The sequence below is a fragment of the Populus alba genome, chromosome 1 (genome assembly GCF_005239225.2).
Source record: "Populus alba chromosome 1, ASM523922v2, whole genome shotgun sequence".
In the NCBI taxonomy this organism is placed as follows: Eukaryota; Viridiplantae; Streptophyta; class Magnoliopsida; order Malpighiales; family Salicaceae; genus Populus; species Populus alba.
Genome location: NC_133284.1, coordinates 26,353,975 through 26,369,945, shown reverse-complemented (window position 1 = coordinate 26,369,945; position 15,971 = coordinate 26,353,975). Strand labels below are relative to the sequence as shown.

Here is a 15,971-nt window from a genome sequence, read left to right as displayed (position 1 = left end):
ATTTATTATTATTATTTTTATTTTTTTTACTTGGGTAGGTCACCCATCATAATAAGACCACTTCTAAAAAAACAAAAAAAAACAAAAAAACAAAATACAAAAAAAAGGGGGTCGTCTTCCAAATGACTTGTTTCTTGATTTCTACATCTCTTTGTAAAGGTCGTGTGTCAATCTACTGTTTTCAAGAAAAAAAAAGAGGTTCTTTCTCTATCTACTTTTCTTTATAAATTTACTACACAGAGATAAAAGAAAATGAAATTTTCCAATTATCTTTGCATAGTAAATATTATAAAGAGGGGGCAACTGTCATAACCCAAATTTTGACCATTTTATTTTTTATTTTTAATATTATTATTTTATTTATTGAAAAGGATAAAAAAAATTGATGAAAAAATAATAATGATAATAAAAAAAGAAGTAAAATGAAATAAATGAAGAATGAATTAAATTTTGGGTTAAGGGCAATATGAATGAAGGTTTTAGGGTTTTAATTAAATGTTGGAATTAATCTAATTAAGCTTGGAATTAATTTATTTAATCCAATTAAGGGTTTAATTGGAGAATTGATAAGTTTGGAGACTTAATTAAGCTTGGAATTAATTCAATTAATCCAATTAAGGGTTTAATTGGAGAATTGATAAGTTTTGAGACTTAATTGAGCTTGGAATTAATTTAATTAATCCAATTAAGGGTTTAATTGGAGAATTGATAAGTTTTGAGACTTAATTGAGCTTGGAATTAATTTAATTAATCCAATTAAGGGTTTAATTGGAGAATCGATAAGTTTTGAGGCTTAATTGGACTTGGATTTAATTAAATTAATTAAAGCTTGGACTTAATTGAAGAAATATTAAAGTTTGGGGTCAAAATTGCAAAATTAAAACCCAAGGACCAATGTGTAAATGGCGCTGAGATGCAGGGGTTCAATTACAATTTACCCAAGGACTGGACTGTAAAAATGAAAAATGTCAGGGATGAAAACACAAAACACCAAAACGGCGCCGTTTTCCCGCAACTGTTCATCTTCTTCTCGACTGAAAACGGACGCCCACCGCCGCTCCCACCATTACACCTGCAATTAACACAATTTATGGATTGAAGAAACGGCTTTGTTCTCTGGCTATAAAAGCCAGAGATAGTCCATACACGCGTGGGGGGGTTGAATCACAGAAACGAAAAAACCTGAGACGAGGGGGAAGAACAAAACAGACTTTTGTTCCTCTGTTTCTTCTCAAGGAAACAGAGGAGGAAAAACCCGAAAAAAACAAATACCCAAGGGAAATACAGAACCGAGGGGTTGAGAGGGGAGAAAAGAGACAGAACCAGGGGACTGAAAGGGGGGGAAACAGTGGGATTTTGGACGAGAAACCGAGGAAAAACTTCAGCTAAACCCAGACAAAAAACCAGAGGAGAAAAGCTGGGGGATCACATAAACGAAAAAAAAAAAAAAGGGGGAACCACGGACTAAGAGAAAAAGAACTGGGAGGCATAGGGAGACGATAACAGAGGAGCAGACGAACAGAAGCAAAAAAAAAAAAACCAACGGCTACCAGCCTCCATCGTTGCTGTCCTTTGACCTTTGGAACTAGAGGCAAGGGAATAAAACCACAGAAACAGAAGCAAAGGAAGAAACCAAGAGAGAAAGTCCAGAATAATAGAAAGAACCCAAGAAGCCAGCCGTGACCTTCATCATCACCAAAGCAAAAGGAAAACAGAAGGGGACAGTCATACGCAGACGAGCACGAAATCACTGTGCTGCAAGCCTCCTCGCGATTTCCAGAAGCAGGTAAACCAATCCCATTCTTCTCTTCATTCTTGTTTGAAATTGAGCATAATGAAAGAACTGTGCGAAGGTAATTTAATTACCTTCGCACAGTTGCTGCACGCGTGAAATTGCTTCACGCGTGCAGTTTAGTTGAAATTTAATTAAACTCTGCCAGGCCACTGGCTTGGGCCAGTGGCCGGGCTGGCTGGGCCCAGTCCAGCCTCTTTTGGGCTGAACTGGGCCCGGCCCCAAAAAAATATAAATAGATAATAAAAAAATTTTAAAAAATAAATAAAAATAGTAGAAATAAAAAAAATGAAAAAATATGTGTATGCATGGAAAAAAAATAATATAAATTTATCGGTTTATTCACCAACGACAGAGTCGGGAATAAAATACTGGTCTAAGTTTATATTATTTTTATTCATTATATTTTTTTATTTGGCAAGAAAAATATATGTGCATGTATGAAAAATGAATTTATTTATTTATTTATTCACTGACGCCAGAGTCAGGAATAAAAGACACTGATTTAATTATTATTATTATTTTTTACTACATAAAAAAAACAAAAAAAAACATCTAGATTTAATTTTTTTAACTACTTAATAATTACCAGCGCCAGAGTTGGAATTATCCGTAGTTGAATATTCACTGACGCCAGAGTCAGGAATATTGTGAATAAATCATTAGAACATAAACTAATAAACATTTAGCAATTTAAGACAAAACCAACAATGCAGTCTGCCTTAGGCAGAACATTTAAGGGGTGATAATATCTTCCCTTTTACGTAACCAATCCCGAGCCATAGAATCTCTGTTGACCAGTTAGGGTTCCTAGTGACCATAATACTAGGTGGCGACTCCTTAAACAAGATATTTTTCCCTAAAAGAACCGGATGCCAGAAATCTGTTCTTTTTCCATAATTCAAGAAAATTATTTTTTAGGGCCGCCGCGATGTCGGGTGCGACAAGACTTGTTCGATCAGGAGCGATTTCCATGTTGAACTTGTACTGCTTAAGGAAAGCCTCCACCAAGTCTCTCTAGCTCCTGATCCTGACACTATCTAACCTCATGTAGCAGCTCAAAGCGGACCCTGCGAGGCTATCTTGAAAGAAATAGATTAGCAGTTTATCATCACGGATTACTTCCGCTATTTTATTGCAATAGGATCGAAGGTGAGTGTTTGGGCATTCCAAACCAGTGTACTTAATGAACTTTGGTATCCTAAAATCTTTTGGCACTATAATGTTTGGTACTAAACACACCTCCGCTGCTCGCATGGGATCAAACTAGTCATTACCCTCAATTGCCCTTAATCTTTCTTCCAAGGCAAACAACTTGTCTTGGTCCATCAAATTGGGAGACCTATTATCCAGGATTCCCTTTATTGTTAAGTCAACAGTGATTGGAGCCTGAGTTGGTTGGGTAGGGGTAATAGGCACAAAATGTTGTTCATTGGCCGAGTTTGTCCCCTGGTTTTGAGATGCTTGAGGGATGTGAGCTGCTGGTGCTCCTTCAGGTGGTTGTGCTGACGTTCCCTCCCCGTTCTTAGCTCTCAAAAGTTGCTCGAGTAGGTTGGTCAGCCTAGTAACTTCATTTTTTATGGATTCTAACTCAGTCTGATAGTGTGACTCTAAATGAGCTCTTTCTTCGTTCTCCATCTTTGACCTGGACCGGGTTTGGTGGATTCTAGATGTGGGACCTATGTTTCATGATCTGTAGATGTGTGCATAGATGTATGAGAAAAATGCATGATTGTGATAAGAATGCTTTGTTCATTGGGTATGGATGCAACCTTCTTGTGAACGAATAATAGCCATCACATTATAAGCATAGTTTCTCGTCACATTTCTTTGATAGGAGTTCTGCCTTTCGAGTCGTTTGCTTGAATCATATTCACCAATAGACAGATTTTGCATAAGAAGATGGGTCAACGCCCTTTTCATTAATGCTTGATAAATTCATTACATTTAGAAATAAAAAGAAATACAATATGTTAATCCCTTTCCTCCATAAACTCTTTAGCCAAAGGTAAGAAAGCAAAGCCACGATTCTTAATCTTCCCTAGAAAGGCATTGGTTTCAGCTAGGCTTCGGCGATAGCGAATGATGTCTCCTCCCACATTCCGCGCATTGATTCTAATAATTCGAGCATGTGCAACAGCTTCGTCCATTTGCTCATTTGTCTTGGTCATCTTTTCTATGAGCAACATGTTGGTTCTGTTCAAAGCAGTGTTGTTGGCGTCGATTTGATCCTTGTGTTTTTCCATTGTTACTAGCTTCTTTTCTAAATACTTCACCTTTTCACGTTCTTTGTCAAGTTTTATCCTCATAACTTTTATCTCATTCTTCTTAACCGCTAACTCTGCTTCGACATCCTCGAAACCTCTCCTTTTACTTTCTTCTACAATCCCCGTAGAACGACTTTCCCACTCCATATATTTCTTATTCAAATCCTTATACTTCCCCAATCCTATCCATTAGTCGAACTGTACTTGCACCAATTTTTTCTTGGTAATATTATGCATTTTCTTGGCAATCGTTAAAGTCCATCTCCATTGCTTCAAGTTCAGAGCAACTTTGCATCCAATCCAAACTCATCCCTTTAAGCTCCTTCTCACTTCTTTCCCTAGCAATCTTCTCCTCACCTAGCTTGAACTCGAGCTTTGTTATTTTTGCATCTCTAGACTGTATTTGCTCATCTAGAAATGCTCTCCTTTTATCCTCTTCGAGCATCATTTCTTCCACCATTGCCTTATCTTTTCTGCTTTTGCTCAACTCTATTCGAAGTTTTTCCACTTGCCTTCTCAACTCATCTTCATTGTTAACCCTTTTTCTCTTAATAGGCTCTTCTACAGCTTGAGGAGATTTGGCTTCTACACAAGGCATGGCTGAAGCAGCTAAGTCTCTCCATTTTGCATATCCTTTGATCTTTTAAGCCTTATATCTCAACCAAAACCAGATGCTTCCAATCCTATTTGATAATCTCCAAAACCTCTTCTGCAATAGGATCTTTGAACAAAACCATAGAATTGAGCAATTCCCATAGTCCTGGGAACAAACTGCATGCCCCCAAGCTACCTTACCACTAAGGCAGGAGCATAACTCACATAACCTATAATCCCTACTAATGGTACCCAACGTCTTTGTCCACAACTCATTAGGACCTTCACTGTTGTTACCCATGGGGCTCTCCACTTAAAACCACTATTAGGCAAACCTTTTAATTTGTCAACCCAACCTTGGTTGTCTAGATCTCCCCATTCTTCTTCTTCTACTAACTTTAGGGGTTTTTGGGCGAACCATCAAAAATTATTGAAGACAGGTTTTTTTGTTTCGATATGGCTAACCATCCAAATATAAAACAATTGCATACAACATCTCATTGCTCCTTTTTCGGTCCTCCTACAATGGTTAAGCGTCAAAATCATTTCAGCTAACATAGCAACCACTGGATTGATTTGCGTATTCTCATACTCTACATAAGCGGCAGCGGCCTCCAAACTCACTAAACCATTCTGGCTTGGGAACAACACAAGGCCAAATATACCCAAAGCAATCAATTTCTCTCTTTCTAATTATGACTTCTTTTCCAATTCAAATTCTAGCATCCTCCATTTCAAACCGGTACCATTCTTTTCCAAAAACTTTTTCAAGTTGGAGATTCTGAGCAGTTTTGACAGTTCAGGGATGATCTTGTTGGATCTCAAAGGCAAATAAATCCAATACAGGTTGTTTGGAAACTCGGTTAACAATCCATATTCTTCAACCGTGGGACATAGGTCTATGCTTCCAAAGGAAAAACATCGGTAGTCTGCATCCTACAAATGAACTAAATCTCGCACAGCTGGGCTTAAAACTTCTATCCTTGCGATTTCCACCAAACGTCTGTATTTCCTAAAAAATGCATCTTTATCTACATTCTGAAAATGAGTCTTTAATTTGTTCCCCTCATTGATAATGCAATTCAGGTTCTTGATTGGTGACATCTTCTTAGCATCGCTTCTAAGGCAGTCTCTTTCAGTCAATTGTGACAGTTCAGAATTTTTCCCATACTCTACGATGGAATATTTAGTGATGATGGCCATTTCGTTCACAAGTCCTATAATTCAAAAATGCATTGGGGTTAGACTTGTTTTGATGCAAAAGATATTATGGAACATACTCCCTAAGGATAGGTTCTAGTTCCTTTACGTGAGACATAGGGTAGGTTTACTACTGGGTCTCTAAAATGAGGGTCTCTTGCTGTTCTAGTGATCACCCTTGTAAAGGCGATATGGAGGTTCAGCAGATAGTGGGATGACACGTGTACCAATCACAATCAGTCTAAACACTCAGCAAAGAGTTAGGGTTTACACAAACTTTAAACCTTGACTCAAGTCATAAGACAAGCTGCTAGTTCCCCACTTAACTTAAAGTTACATTTGTGTGCCCTCAAAAACATAATAATAATAATAATAAAGTGATGCATGACTATACCATGTATGATAGAATGTAAAGATGCATGCTAAAGCTTTTAAACAAAGTATCATTCATATAAGAAAACAAAAACCAATAACGCATAGCATAAACAAACAAAATATCAAGCTTAGTCCTAAGTCTCCAGTGGAGTCGCCATCCTGTCGCACCCTCGTGGCGACCATTCGATTGAATTTCAGGGTTTTTCTTTTGTGTAAATGAGTCACCACCTAGTATTATGGTAAGTAGGAACCCTAACTGGTCTATTAGAGATTCTAAGGCAAGGGACTGGTTGCGTAAAGGGAAGGTATTAGCACCCCTAGTACGCCCTACCTAAGGTAAGCTGCTTGGTGTTTGGGTTGCTCTATAATTGCTATGGTGTTGGTGTTTTCTAATCCCATCAGTTTTTTTAGGTTTGATTCAAATAAAATTTATTTAGATAGAAATCCAAGGAGATTCCATGTGCTTTGAAAGCTCATTTTTTCCCTTAGTATTTCAAGAGTTTGCGACTCGTAAATCGCAAGGAGGGAAAAAAAAAATTTAGAAATCTAGGGCGCTAAAAAATCTATATATATTATATATATATATATATATATATATATAATATATATATATATATATATATATATATATAATATATATTGTATTCTATACTCTCACGGCTCGTAAATCGTGGAGCAAAAACAAATAAATTGAAATGTCCTCGATTATAATCAAGGCTTTTTCAAGGATGTGTGCGGATTTATTACTCCCAATAATATTTTGGATATTCGTCCTTTAAGGATTTCTTTATCTAAATATTAGCGGTGAATAATACATGAATTCCCCCTAAAATAGGATTTTTATATTTTTTTGGAATATTGGCCAATACCCTTTGGAGTTTTACAAACATGTTGTAAAATCCAGAAATGCAAGAAAATAATTTTTGGTTGTGTTTAAGAAATCCATGCAGAAACATATTTTTTTGAAACTTCCAATATGTATATATTTTTTTATATATATAAAAACGTTCAAAACATGTTAGAGTATTGGCCGTATGCAACACATAAGAAAACATTTTTTTATATAAACATTTTTTTTGTTGACGAAAACCGGGTATTTTAATACTGAATTTGTATTTCTACGGTATAAAAAATACAAACCAATATTAAGTCATTTGGCCAAAAATATGCAGGAAAACCAAACAATATTTTTTTTCAAGATTTTTCAGAATATTTTCTCTTTTTGTTTCTTTTCAAAATATATATATATATAATATATATATATATATATATATATATATATATATATATATATATATATATAGACACACACACACATATATAATATAATATATAATATAACATAATATATTATGTGGGCTGGGCTGGCCCAGATAAACGGGCTAGACTCAGCCCCAAAAGGGTTGGGCTGGATTCGGCCCAACAAACTCCCCTCTTAGTCTGGGCCAGATCCGGCCCAGACAGCAAGATTGGGCCAGAACCATTCTGGCCCAAACAAAATTATTTCTGGGCCAGACCCTGTCTGGCCCAGAGAAGAAAATAAACCCACAATGCTGGGCCAGCATCAGCCTGGCCCAGCGCATAATTGACCGGGGGGAGGGGAATATTTTCCCCTCCCCTCCTCCTGCATGCGGAACCCGGCATGCAGGAGGAAAAAAACAAGTAAAATGCAAACAGTGAGGGGGCAGAAAGTGTACCCGGCGCGGAGGCGGTGACGCGTTGCTGGTGGTGCTGCAGTGTCGTGACTCGCGGACGACAGCTCCGGGTGGCGCTGTGGTTGTTCCCAAGTGGCGGAGAGAGGGAGATTTCGTCCTCTTCCCTTCTCCTCTGGTTTTCTTTCGTTCCTTCTTTCTCGATTCGTTTTACCTGTGCTTACCCTCTTGTCTTCTCGGTTCTGTTTTAAAAAAACTTCCCTCCCCGGTTTCAAACTTTCCCCTTCTCTTTCCTTTCTCTCTCTACTTCATTTCTCTCTTAGGCTCGTTCTCTCCCTCTCTCTCCTCCCTCTCGGTTTTGGTCTCCTTCCCCCCTTTTTTCGGGGTCTCCTCCCCGTCCTTTATAGGGGGCAAAGGGCGCGGGACTGCATGGGGAGCGGGGTAGCGCCAGTCGGCTGGTCGGCGAGTGTGGATGCCAAGGCGTGACTCTCCTGGCTTTGCGTCGTCCGAGGTGTATGGGCTTCGGGTCTTGTCAGCGCATGCGAGGAGAGAGGGGCACCGGACGATTAAACAAAGTTTCTTCCAATGCTGCACGTTCGGGGGGGGGGAAGAAGAAAGGGGAACAGTGCTGTTTAAAACGGCACCGTTCGGCCTTCATTTTTTTTTTTTAATGTATGAAACGGCGTCGTTTTGGAGAAAACGCGCCGTTTCATTTAAATGTGGCGCCAGACCGCTCCAATTCTCAAATCAACCCTCAATCATCTTTTGTTCATTGCAATTGCATCCCTGCCAATTTCGGTCCCCGCCCCCATAGTTGGCCGCGTTTTTCACTTTGGTTCTTGGCCTCTGATTTATGGAATTGAGCCCTCAATTGATCCATAAACTTCCAATTTCTTCAATGAGGCCCCCGGATCAATCCAATACAGCCCTCCTATTTACGTGCCTCTTCCAATTTGGTTCCTGGTTTCGGATTTTCTCAATTAAGTCCCTAATTGGCCATTAAACTTCAATATTTATGCAATTAAGCCCCTGATTTGCCCCAATAAATTCCTAAAAAATATATTTTGGCCCTAGAACTTAAATTTCTTCTAATTAAAGCCCAAATTGACTTAAAAATGAATTTTTCTTGCAATCAAATCCCCTATAAATTCAATTAAAAATCCAATTAAGTCCATAAACATCCAAATTTGGACTTTTCTCCTCAAACTTCTAATTTTCTTATCCAACAGGGCTTTCATCATTCAAGAATATACTATCAAAAAATCCATCTTTGTATTTTTAACCTCCTTGACTAATTGTTCTGACCATTTTCTGAGCACTTCTGCCTCCTGTTATTTTTCTAACCTCTTTTGGCTATTTATTTTATTTTTTGTGGGGACCCAAAAATGGGTTACAACAATAGGGTTTAGATATCCTCTGATAATAAAGTCAATAATTTTTAATAAAGAATTATAATAAATGCTAGAATAGATTTTAAGTTCCAAGAACAAATATGTTTATTCTTGTTTTTGTATAATAAATACTTTAAAAATAAAAATGCAAATGTTTAAATAATAGAAATTATAAATCTTTTACTAGGATGTTTTTATGAGGTATTTATAATCCACAAACCTTATTATTTTGATGAAATGAAGAAAATTAAAAAATTCATTTTTTTCTAATAATATTAATAAAAAATAAATATTTTTTTACATCTATTAATAAAATAAAAAATTTGATCGGCTATTAGCAGAGTTCATCAAACTCCCATCCACCTGAACTCATGAGTAACCTAAAAAATATTAGATTTACACTATAGGAATTACAGCACATTCCTATAGTTGAGGCCAGGTTATTCACACACGCAAGCAATGGTGCAGGTGGAAATATGATCAACGAGCAAGATAAGTATCTAGGCCAGCAAAATTGTCAAGCCTTTGGTACTGTCCCACATCAGCATGTTTTATAAGCATTAAGACACTAGCGTGTCCCACATCAGCATGTGCCATGTTTTATTACTAATGTTGGGCTCTTTGAAGCTAAATGAACTCCGAAAGCCTTTAACTTGATTTTTGAAGCCTGGGTCTCGAAATTAAGCACCAGATGCAACAATTTCTTCTCTCATTGTTTTCGAATATGATTGATAAGCGATCTATTTATCTGCTCATTTCCTGTCAAGCAAGGATTGATTAAGGTGAGAAGGGTTTAATAGAACATAACTCCTGCTTAACAAAAAGATGGTAAGAAAAAAACAAATTAAGAATTACAAAAAGATTGTATACAAACCGACTAATTAAGAATAATTCACGCTACTGCAAGTGGACAGTACGTTAGAAGTGGAGAGTAAATACCGAACAATTAGTTCTCTCTCTTTTTGAACTGAATATTGAATAAATTTAGGATGGGCTTGAGAGGAATAACTCTTAAACAGATTTAGGGTTTATACAAAATCCTTCGAGGGAATTAATGGCCTATCCTTGTTTATATATGGAAATTTGTTGTTAACTAGCAAAACCATTGGAAGCAGATAAATGCAGGAAGCAAGGGTGTACATGAGTTCGGGGGCCCTTTTAAGTACATCATCAATCGAGATTAGGCATAGTTTGCCACCAATAATTGATTTTTTTTTTTTGAAAGATACATATATTATTTAAACGTCAAAATCTGACGGGGATAGAACCAAAGCTACACAATATCATATTATGACAAAAAACCATATATAGGATAAAGCGCAACTTAAGATAAACCAAAGCAAAGAAAATCACAAAAAACCCATCCGAATGAGCTGAAGCTAAACATTTCTCTACAAAACAAAACAGAAATTGCTCAAAGACATAATGGGGAAAGAAACAACAGCCCAACTATAGAAAATTCAAAGCCAGGCAACAAAATCACTTGATCTCCGCACTCCTTGTTTAGCCAAGCCATCTGCCATGTAATTACTTTCACGAAAGATATATGAGAAGGTGATTGAACCAAAATATGCTTTCAGTCTATTAACAAAGGAGAACAAATTATGATGCTTCCAGGGACGGCTGAGAGGATTATTCATCCAGTGAATAACATTGACAGAGTCAGATTCGATGATGAGGTGTTGATGGTGTAAGAGGCAATTAGATGCTGATAGTTCAATGGATTTGACAATAGCCCTTAACTCAGCAATATTAAAGTCTAAAATACCAACTGGAATAGAGAACATACCGAGCAGATGGCCATGATGATTTTGCAGCACACCACCTATTCCAGAGGGGCCTGACTTACTAAGAGAAGAGCCGTCCACATTCCATTTGAGGCTATTAATCATAGGAGGAGACCATATATTATTAATCCTGAAAGAGTGAGCATTGGACCACCGAAGCAGGCCATCTGCCGATCTGATCAGATCCGATCTGACCATATATTATTTTCTTCTGCCACCAATAATTGATGTTTAGGCATAAAGAAAAGTTTGTAATTCACATTAGAATTCTTTTCTGTTCAGATTTTCCCTCAAAACATTCAAATTGAGAAGTTTATAAAGCAAATGGAAATATAGGATTTCTCACATGTCGTAAAAGACAGAAGGATGACGTCTCGTTCTTTATTGAACAAGCCACACCATGGAAAAAAAACATGGGGATTATTACAAGAAAACATACAAGAGACGAGGGACAGACATCGTTGTCATATTGCAAGGAAGATTCTCCTTGTCTAAACTTCTCTAATCACTCATAAAGCAACAAATTAAGATGACCGAGCTAGGGTTAACCAACTCAACCTCAACAACTCAGTGTAGGAGGAACATCTTGAACCAATACGCCGAGTATTTCATATATCTCTTTAAATTGTTCTTGAAATCAATATAAATCATGCCAAAACGGACGGTATATCCAGCATCCCATTCAAAATCGTCCCAAAATGCCCATTGATAGTATCCCTTCACATTAGCTCCCTCCCTGCACCAAGAAGAAAACCATGACTACTCTTCTTCAACATCAATGCTAGTGCCTAAGGGTTATTTTGGTGTAAATTCTCTTTCCAGAATTTTTCAAAAGAAAGAAAATAGTTAATTTGTTTTGAATTTCTTATAAATAAAACCTTCCCTGGAGCACTCTAACCTAATTATTTTGTTTGATGTTCGGCAACTAATCATCTATTTTAATGTTTTTGAAAACAGAAAGCAATAACATATATCAGAGAATGAGGGCTCACTTGATGGCTTTTGAAAGATATTGCAGATGGCTAGCTAAGTATCTTATTCTTAGCCCATCTTTCAGAGCTTCTTTAACTGGCAATGATGCATTATTTGCATCAGCGAGACCTGTAAATCAAGGAAGATTCAACAATATATCAGCTCTGGATATTATTAAGAAAAAATTCCATAATAATAGACGTACTTGTCATAAAGTATTAAAGATGCACAACTGCTCTTAAGTATTACCATTCTCAGTAATGTAAACCGGAGGGTTCTTGTACTTGTCCCTTACATACAGCATAAGGTCATAAATTCCCTTCGGATAGATGAATAGCCAATTCAAAGCTGTCTGTGAAACAATAACATAGAATTTCCTTAGCAAATAATTACGCCCTGTTCTATTTGGACAAACTAATTGATGTGTAAAAATAGGAACATTTATAGAAGAAAATCCTTCCCATTTTTCTTTCATTTGGGCTCAGTGGAAGGTGATAGATTAATTATGAAATGAAGCATAGAATTGGGAAAGAAAGTACCGGTGTACCGATAGGATGTCCACCCTTGGAAGCTGGGGTAAAAAATTAAAATGACCCTTTAGAGTGTATTTATATATATTAAGGCTTAAAAGAAGAAAAATAATTAAATGAGAATAAATTTTATTTTCTTAGCTTACTTGAGAGAATGGTATGGGAATCTCCAGAGTAACTAAAGTTGATTTTATTAGGAGCTAGATTGTTTGCTGCATAATTTGTAGTGTAGTAATTCACACCAAGAAAATCTATTGACCCTTTTACCAAAGCAGATTCCTCTTTAGTAAATTTGGGTAGTCGATGTCCCACTATAGCTTTCATGGTCTCAGGATAATCTCCGTAAGTAAGTGGATTCGCAAACCTGCACAGTTTTGTGACGATTAAGGTGTGACTGTTGCTATCATTTTAGCCAAAATGTGATGCAACCGCCTAGGATTTTTAAGGGCAGATTTTTAGAAAAAGGGTAAGAGCACGTTATGATGAGCACGCATCGAAAAATCACAGGGAGAAACTAACTAGCGAGATGAAAATTAGTGTCAAGAAATTACCAACCAAACAGAAAATCAAGTTCTCTATAGGCTGCTTTGATATCTTCCTCTGATTTTGGAGATTTTGGTATAAACCAGTTTGTCACTATAGTGATCCCGATTTTTCCCTTTTGAGAAGCCTGCAATTAAAAATGAAATATCCCCTTAAGTTCACAGCCTTTTCTTGTCAAGAAGTCTCACTTTTGCTTTGTTTAATTTATTTACAGTGCATCATGATTTATTATGGATTTCATTGCACACAGCTCCAGGTATGCACGCAAACCTGATATTTCTCCCTGTACAATTTCACAGCAGCTGCATGTCCAAGAATCAAGTTATGGGCTACCATGTAGGGTTCTGTACCGGAGTTACCGAGCGTGCAGTTTCCGACATAGTTAGAGCAACGGCCTGGAGCGAAAGTACCGCCATTGTAGCCATTGTTGCTGAACGAGTATGGCTCATTAAATGTGCACCAGTGCTTCACTCGATCGCCAAAAGTTTTGAAGCAAAAGTCCGCATAGTCAAGGTAATCATCCCTAATACATTAATCTTACCAGTTAATTAAGTGATATGAGATCTTGAACATTATGACAATAGTAATTAGATTAAAATTACATTCGCCTATATTGTTATGTATCTTACACAGCTTTGGAGCTTAGGAATCCGGAATACTCATCGTCAAGTGCTTGTGGAAGATCCCAGTGAAACAATGTTACAAAAGGTGTTATGCCTGTGCATAATTAACATTAATCAGAAACCAAAAGCAAATATCAATGGTAGAGCTTGGAGTACTGCAAGGTAGATATCGGATAATCACCATTAGCTAAGAGCTCATTGATGAGATTGTTGTAGAATCTGACACCCAGAGGGTTCACTCCTCCACTAATTTTTCCCTCTGAAAATGAAAGAAGAATCAATTATGAATATCATATGAACATAATTGTGATGCCGAAGAAATTGATTTGAGTGATTTTCGTACTCGGTAACACTCTTGACCATGAGATGGAGAACCTGAAGGAGTCCAAGCCAATTTTTTTCATCAATTGTATGTCCTCCTAAGACATTTTATACTAAATATTAGTAAAACGGAATTTCCTTAGAATATACATATATAAGTTTGCTATATGATACGAAGATATACATGGTGGAAAATTGAGTGGCCATACCTTGTATCGATGATAAAAGTCGATAGCTACATTTCCTGTGCTATGGTCCCAAATTTTCTCTGCAAGTACATCGTAATTTTTATTTTTAATCCAAGTTCCCCGTTAAATGGATAGTAAAATTGCATATAAAAGCCGAGAAGCCAAGTTTAGAGAAATGGACCTGGATGCTGTTTAGTGAAGGTGTCCCAAATACTTGGTCCCTTTCCATCAATATATGCTGCTCCTTCAGACTTAGAAACACAGAAAAAGCAAGGGGTAAATACAAGCATATGAAAGCAAGAAAATGCTCAAGGTTCACCGCGTAATTAAACGCAGCAACAAGTTCATTGCACTGACTCTAAGTGCTGTGTACCTGATAAGCAGCAGTGCCAGCTCCAAACGTGAAATCTTTCGGAAAACTTGTCCTGTTGAAGGGCATTGAGTAACGGCTAGGTTTTGCACCGTGAGTGCTCGCTAACAAGCCAGCAACGACTACGAAAGGGAGGAGGAAGGCTCCTTGAATATTTGCCATTACTCGATAGCTTGAATGCTACAACTTTGCTTCAAGCCCCTTTATATTGTTACAAAAGGTGCCTTTTCACTCGTTTTGAATTATTATTAATTCTTGATGGAGACTATTCTCATAATGTATCTATCCATCTTATCAACAATAATATATCAAAGATTATTTGTGCCAACTGGATTTTTCTGATCCAGGCTAGCTAGACTGTATAGCCATTACTACCCAGGTAGGTTTGATATATTTGTTGTCATGTTTTATATATTGTTGTCATGTTTTATACAATATAATTGGCATTAATTATGAACGTTGTGAGATTTGAGTGCACGGAGATTAGGGTTGAGAGCTATTCCAAAAGTCGCATTAACAAAATACTAATAGGTGTGTCTACATAATTGTAGCTATATTCATAAAATACTATTTATTAAAATAATATTTTTTTAATTATTTTTTTAATTTGAACCTTTAATAACTTGATCTTATTTTTTATTTAGTTTTTTTTTTCAATTTCATTATTTATATTTAAATTATTTTATATTGATGTACATAATTAAATCATAATTAAATGTACAGCTATATTATTTTAAAATCCATAAAATCTTGTACAATTTCCAAAACATATCTTGTTTCATATATTATTTTAAATCCTTTCTCGATATGGATGCCATATTATGTAATAGAATACGACTGTTTAGACTTGTTCTATTCTAAAATCTTTTCTTGGCAATTTGGTCTATCTTTTACGATATTCTTGTCTCGTGACTAGCAAGACAAATCGGTTAATTTTATAACAAAACTAGACAAAGCATTAATAGTCCATGATTTTCAAATCTTTTTTCGTTTTCAGCTGCTTTCTTATAAATGTATATTCATAGAGATTGTGAAAAATGTTCTGTTTTGACTTTTCACATTGTTCGGGCTGTCACACTTCGCATACCCAAGAAAATTGTTTGCTATATATCACCGAATTTAAAGAATCTACAGCGAGAATCATTAACGAAACTGCGTATCAGGAGGGAAATGTCACCCTTAATTTTTTGTAGTTCCAAGTTTAGTATTACTTATGATCTCTCTCTCTCTCTCTTGTTGGTGGCGTGAGCTATTCTGATATATATGTTTAGAGTAATTATAAGGACTAGATTTGAGCGATATCTAATTGAAAAACCAGAGATCCTAAGATTCAATAGCATATTCGGTGCTCCTAAATTGCTGGAGA

The 15,971-nt window shown here is 36.5% G+C and overlaps 1 protein-coding gene across 1 annotated transcript; it reads right to left on the bottom strand.

Moving 5' to 3' along the window:
* Nucleotides 1-11,407: 11,407 nt before the first annotated feature.
* Nucleotides 11,408-14,767, bottom strand: LOC118046179 (vicianin hydrolase). Its single transcript, XM_035054971.2, has 13 exons — nt 14,609-14,767; nt 14,417-14,486; nt 14,257-14,315; nt 14,070-14,145; nt 13,908-13,985; nt 13,733-13,820; nt 13,374-13,626; nt 13,112-13,230; nt 12,707-12,924; nt 12,570-12,601; nt 12,280-12,382; nt 12,051-12,159; nt 11,408-11,794 (listed from the first exon to the last, which is right to left on the bottom strand). Exons 1-13 carry the CDS (start codon nt 14,765-14,767, stop codon nt 11,626-11,628), a joined length of 1,533 nt encoding a protein of 510 aa, XP_034910862.1. The 3' UTR covers nt 11,408-11,625.
* Nucleotides 14,768-15,971: the final 1,204 nt, after the last annotated feature.